Below are 5376 nucleotides of genomic sequence, written 5' to 3' on the forward strand. Positions count from 1 at the left end.
CCACCCATTCCCCTCGCTGCTGTCGGTTGATGCGGCCGGGCTTAACCCGTGCGACCCATTCCCCTCGCTGCTCTCGGTTGATGCGGCCGGGCTTAACCCGTGCGACGGACGGCAGAGGTGAGGCTTCTCCTATCGGGGCGACGCGGGCGGATCTCTGCGCTTGGGTGGCGGGCCTGTCTTAGGCGGTGGAGGCTATCCAGGGGCCTCGTCTGGGTTCATGCTGGCCTATTCTCGTGCGGCCGCGCTCTGTGTAGTGTATGCGGTGGTGACTTGCTTTCGCGCGGGATGTGCGGCTCGTATCTTTCGCCGGCCGTGGTTGTGTCCATGGTCTGTGGTTGACGCGCAATGCAGCGCCGAGGCGCGCGGCAGGCACAATGGTCTGACAGACCCAATCTGGGCCCGAGTGGGCTGCGGCTTCGCAGCAGAGAGGAGGTGGCCGCCTCTCGCCGGTGACCCGCTATGGCTGTGGGTCGTGCAGCGTTTGGCTGGGAGGAGTCCGACGGCGGCGGTGCGAGTAGCCTCTGGGAGGCCGGCCTCCTCGGTGCCTCGTAATTGTTTCAACGTGGGCAATATATATATCAGACAAGAACAACATCTTTTTTGCACGCTTCAACACCGAGAGGCATTCCGTGACTGCACAAAGACCTACATCATGTACACACAACACAACAATCACACTGTACATATCCCTTTGCACAGCCTTCCTGCATGTCACCGTCGAGGACAAGGTGCTCCTGCCGTTGCGGTTCAACCACAGCAAAGCAATGCTCCGCGGCGTTCGCCTCGCGGTGAGGATTTACGCGAGCCTTAGGGCCATTTCTTGCAGGAGGGCTCTCTTCTGCGACGTCGTGATCACTTGACTCGTCTCGGCATGTTCAAGCACGTCCGTGACGATCGCGGTGGCATGGCCAAGCGACGACTCGATTGCTCGCTTTAGCATGAAAGCCTGAACGACACGAGCACAGAGGCAGAGTTAGAAGAAGCAGAGCAGTTTCCAAATCATCATAGTCGCACTCTGGCAGTTTCCGGACCTGTCCATGATGGGATATCTTCAGCGTGCACGAGTGCTGGACCCAAGGTTCCCCGTCCACCTGAACCGGGAAAGGGGCAGAGAACCGTAGCTTGATCGATTGGCCCTGAGCGATCCTCCACGCACGAGAAAGACCGACCTGATAAAACCAACTCTGTTGTTGTTTATCCATCCTCCAGCGTTTTGTTTATTCGTCGAAAATGTTACTGCTCGCTTACCTGAAGTGTCCCCAGGTGCCAGGTTCCACTGATGCTAACTACTTCAAGCATCTTGTCATGGATCGACTGTGGGTCAAAGTTGTCGAGATTCTCCTCCTCGTTCTGCCACAAGTCAACCCCTCCCATATAGCTTGGGATGTTTGCAATGAGGACGCCTTCTGAATCCTGAAACATCCACATGCATTAGCATGATAGATAGTGGTGGTGAGTATAATAGTCGCAAGATTCGTCTTGTTAAACCTCTGGTATATCGATCTCAGCTCCGTCAACCTCTAGCCTAACTTGCCAAGGTAGGTCTGCGAATGTCCTATCGATGATACTCTTTGCGCCTTCCCTTGCATACAGCACCTTGTTTAGGAACTGAAACACACAAGAGAAATGTTACTACATGCGTAACGAAAACGACCTTGTAAAATGAGAAGAGCTCAAGGCACACTGTTTGGTTTTGTTAAGATAATAGTACAGCAATATGTTTAGACACCGAAAGAGGACAATGTAAAGCGTTTTTCATGTATGAGACTGCTATTTGTGGTAGAGAAACTACCTGACTGTAGAACTTGTCTGGATTTTCCTCGCGGAGATTATGAATGTCAAGTGCAACCTTTGCATCGCAACCAATACCTGTCAACATGGAAAAATAAGTTCCTTGGATCAACTGCACAGATAAAAGTAAATATCCACGCAAAAAAGAGCGAGTAAATATCCACACCTACCTAGATAATTATTCATGTACTTCACCAAAAGCACGTTCTGTGCTTGCTTATCTTCTACTGTTACCTTCCATCTGTCTAGAATGGTGACTGCCGCATGCTCTATGTCATGCAGAACTGTGCAGAGGCCACCTTGCTTCTCAACAGAACCGAGACCGCCTCCCCATGATAAAACCCTTGAAAGATCATTGCCAGTGCCAGCTGGAAGAATTGCAACAGGCGGAGGTGATGCATAATTTTGTCTATCTATTGCATCGAGAACCCAACCAACAGTACCGTCGCCACCACACACAAGTATTCTGAAATGTGGTACCTTTCGGAACAACAATAATCCTGCCTCTGGCCCTTGTGATGAACTCAACTCAAACACCTAAATAAAATAAATAAATACATCACATTAGTCACAAAGGAAATGGCAACGATCTGAGCAAAAGTTCTAAGGTGGGTTGTGTGATTAATATATGGCAAAGTCCACAATGGAGTGACCTTTCAATTGGTAAGCATAAATTCAGAACTGGTAAATAAAGGAAAACAGCAGATCGATGACAATGTTCACTAATAAATAACTATGCCATAAGTACAGATCTAGTGTGAGAAGTGTCATGACCTGCACCGGGTTCAAAAGGAAATGTAGCCGGTGCTTGAGAGAATCTCCACGCTGAGCTCCACTTCTCTTGTTGATAAATACTAGAAGAGGTCTGGCATCAGCAGGCAGGTCAGTCAACACATACTTGAGTTTGGCTCCTCCTGTGTCATCATTATGGAGTCTTCTCGGTTCTGATACGACCTCTTTACAATCGCTCTCGCTACTATCATGTTCATTCTCAGCATGCCTCTGAACACTGCCAACATTTGTTTTTAATTCCTTGGCCCTCTGGTTAGAATATGGTGCGGTATCGCTTGATGAATCATCGTTGCTCTCACCAGCCATAGAGTCAGAAGACAATCTTTTATCATATTTCTGCCTTTTACCTCGGTTCCTAAGATGTCCCCGCACGGTGGACGCAAGCTCATTTGCACCTTGAGTTATAGAACTTAAAATCCCACCAGGCTTGTTCTTGGCCCCAACGTGAAGTGGGGAAAGAATTAGGCGTCTGAATGGACCGAGGTCGCAAACATCGCCTGTCTCGGTAGACATGCTTGAGTGGCAATCAACGTGCACCAGCCGTTGGCACCACATGCAGCAGTATATTGGACCTCCAAGAAAAGACCCATTGCATGGCTCCTCACAGTAGCTACAATACTGAGCTTCTTCAGGCTGGTCAGCTATATCGGTCCACAGCACGGTCCATTGGTGGACTACATGCTTCCAACCCAGCAACGAGACACATTTGCAGTCCCTCTGAGAGTATGAAGAGCAGATCGTGTGCGCAGCGGCACCACAAACATCACAGCGGTGAACCATGTTCTCTGATGTTATCACTGTCCCAAGGGGCTGAGCAGGTGTAATAGATTCTAGGCACACACAGCACCTCAGTCCTTTCGCACGAAGTAGAGATTCTGCAGACCATATATGTTCAGCAGTAGGGACCTTTTGATTTCTCTCGAAGTTTCTCCTTTTTGACCGGGCGATCACTTTCATCCAGCTTACACTGATCTTTCGCCTCCACAACGAGAAGAGGTACAAAAACATCAAAAGACTGAGTATACCAACAGTGAGGTATGCAGCAATGGGGATCCAGAATTCTGATGGTTTAGGAGATTCACTGTATAAACTGAACATAAACATGTTTAATTGATCCTTCAACCAGTCCATCCTTGACGTTGATGACCCAACTGAGTTAGAATCTTGAGCCGAGGATAGACATCATGACAAGAAACTACATCCTTTTAACAATGGCAACATCCTTGATTTGAGCGAAATGGTCAATCATTTAACCTTGCAAATACTTAATAAACTCCCAAAGTATGATCTGCAATAAGAGCAGAATTAATCAACACACGGCAGAAAGATAATGCTAGAACCGGTCGATGCTTGTATTTTAGAACCATTAACATGTACAAATATCATGAAAGCAAAGTATGTGTAGACTCACAGGTTATTAGCCACACTACGAAATATGCTGGTGGGCAGAATACAAATTTATGAATGCAAACCTCTTCCTTGCAAAATATCTCAATAAGCTCATAGATGGTATACTAAAAGAATGCTTTAGAGTAAGACATGGCCGCATGCATCATTCTGATGCAGAGGCCGGGGGATAACCTCCTTTTCGAAAAAAGTAAGACTAAGAGAACAATTTAACCACGGACATTACGATATTTACAAATGCACGTCAATTGCAAGTGAAGCACATCGCAAGACATGTCTATGTCAAGGGATCACGAAAACATTCTTAGAAATAACATGAAACTTACCAAAATTGTGGAAAACACAAGTTGGTTATTTTGGTGTAACGTGTTTCGTGCTAACTGTTATTCTATGTTTAATCAGTATTGGAAGTGCCGAGTGTGGAGTACAGATTGAAACTAAAAGTTCCAAAAAATGACCAAATCACCTTGTATCAGTGTAACATGATTATTTCCTAGTTCCACTCTTTAACTAATTGTTAGTACAACGTTTTTATATTTATCTAAATAACTAACGTCTTTCTTTTCTTTGCAGAAATTGAGGAGAAAATTGGAAACCGCTGATTTTGGGCAGCAAGTAACACTTGTTGAGACCTTTAGTGTCATTTTCAGCTAACTGAATCGACTTACTGATTAACTGATACTTTTCCAATAAACAAAGAACTGTGCTAAATTAAGAGTAATACGATCAAGCATGCCCTACACAAAAATGGAAAAATGTTCAGCTTATTTTTCTGAACAGGATAACTCCAAACGCTCGTGTTTGGTCTTGGGTACAGGAAAGCTCTGTTCTTATTTTTGCATGAACTGGAGTCTGAAGGGAAGAAAGGAAATCGGGTGGGTTCGAACTTGTGATTAGAGGGAGCGGGGGAAAGCCTAAACTCTGATAAAATAGGTCCGCCGAAATAAAGTTAGGATGCCAATTCTGCACGAGATTTCCACAAGAACTTGAAAGAGAAAAGGGAATCGATACCAAAGCCCATATCAACTTACGCCATGAATCAGGCGAGAAGCTCCGACCCACCTTGCCCTCGAGCCGCCGCCGCCGCCGCCGACGTACGAAACTCAATACTTCACGACGTCTCCGCTCCGGACTCCATGGCGTGTTTCCTTCTCTCTCTCTCTCTCTCTGAAATCTGGCGTGTTTCCTTCTTTTCTTCTCTCCGCCAACTTGAGGAGACCAGCAAGGAATCCACGGGGGTTATGCAGTATTCTTTGACCCTAATTTGATCGCCTGGAGTGCTCGAAAACAGGCTACTGTGTCACGTAGCAGTACTGAAGCTGAGTACAAGGCTGTGACCCAAATAATCTCTGCAGTAGCATTAGCCACAGCCTTGTACTCAGCTTC

The 5376-nt window shown here is 46.6% G+C and overlaps 1 protein-coding gene across 2 annotated transcripts; it reads right to left on the minus strand.

Annotated features, from left to right (window-relative positions):
- Positions 1-581: 581 nt before the first annotated feature.
- On the minus strand, positions 582-5178 carry LOC119277124 (diacylglycerol kinase 1-like). 2 transcript variants are annotated; one of them, XM_037558362.1, is made up of 8 exons: positions 5053-5178; positions 2566-3871; positions 1962-2328; positions 1793-1869; positions 1489-1608; positions 1249-1413; positions 1032-1169; positions 582-946 (listed from the first exon to the last, which is right to left on the minus strand). In XM_037558362.1, exons 2-8 carry the CDS (start codon positions 3712-3714, stop codon positions 797-799), a joined length of 2166 nt encoding a protein of 721 aa, XP_037414259.1. In that variant the 5' UTR covers positions 3715-3871; positions 5053-5178; the 3' UTR covers positions 582-796. The 2 variants fall into 2 exon arrangements, with proteins under 2 accessions (XP_037414259.1, XP_037414252.1); XM_037558355.1 differs by having other exon boundaries at positions 5022-5178.
- Positions 5179-5376: the final 198 nt, after the last annotated feature.

The sequence above is a fragment of the Triticum dicoccoides genome, chromosome 1A (genome assembly GCF_002162155.2).
Source record: "Triticum dicoccoides isolate Atlit2015 ecotype Zavitan chromosome 1A, WEW_v2.0, whole genome shotgun sequence".
Lineage (NCBI taxonomy): Eukaryota > Viridiplantae > Streptophyta > Magnoliopsida > Poales > Poaceae > Triticum > Triticum dicoccoides.

Bases quoted from the DNA above. Each gene is read 5' to 3' on its own strand.
- LOC119277124 (XM_037558362.1), bottom strand. From the start codon at position 3,714: ATGGACTGGTTGAAGGATCAATTAAACATGTTTATGTTCAGTTTATAC. The intron at 1,414-1,488 runs GTTTAACAAGAC...TGGATGTTTCAG, and splicing joins CTGAGATCGATATACCAGAG to GATTCAGAAGGCGTCCTCAT. The intron at 947-1,031 runs GTCCGGAAACTG...CGTGTCGTTCAG, and splicing joins AGATATCCCATCATGGACAG to GCTTTCATGCTAAAGCGAGC.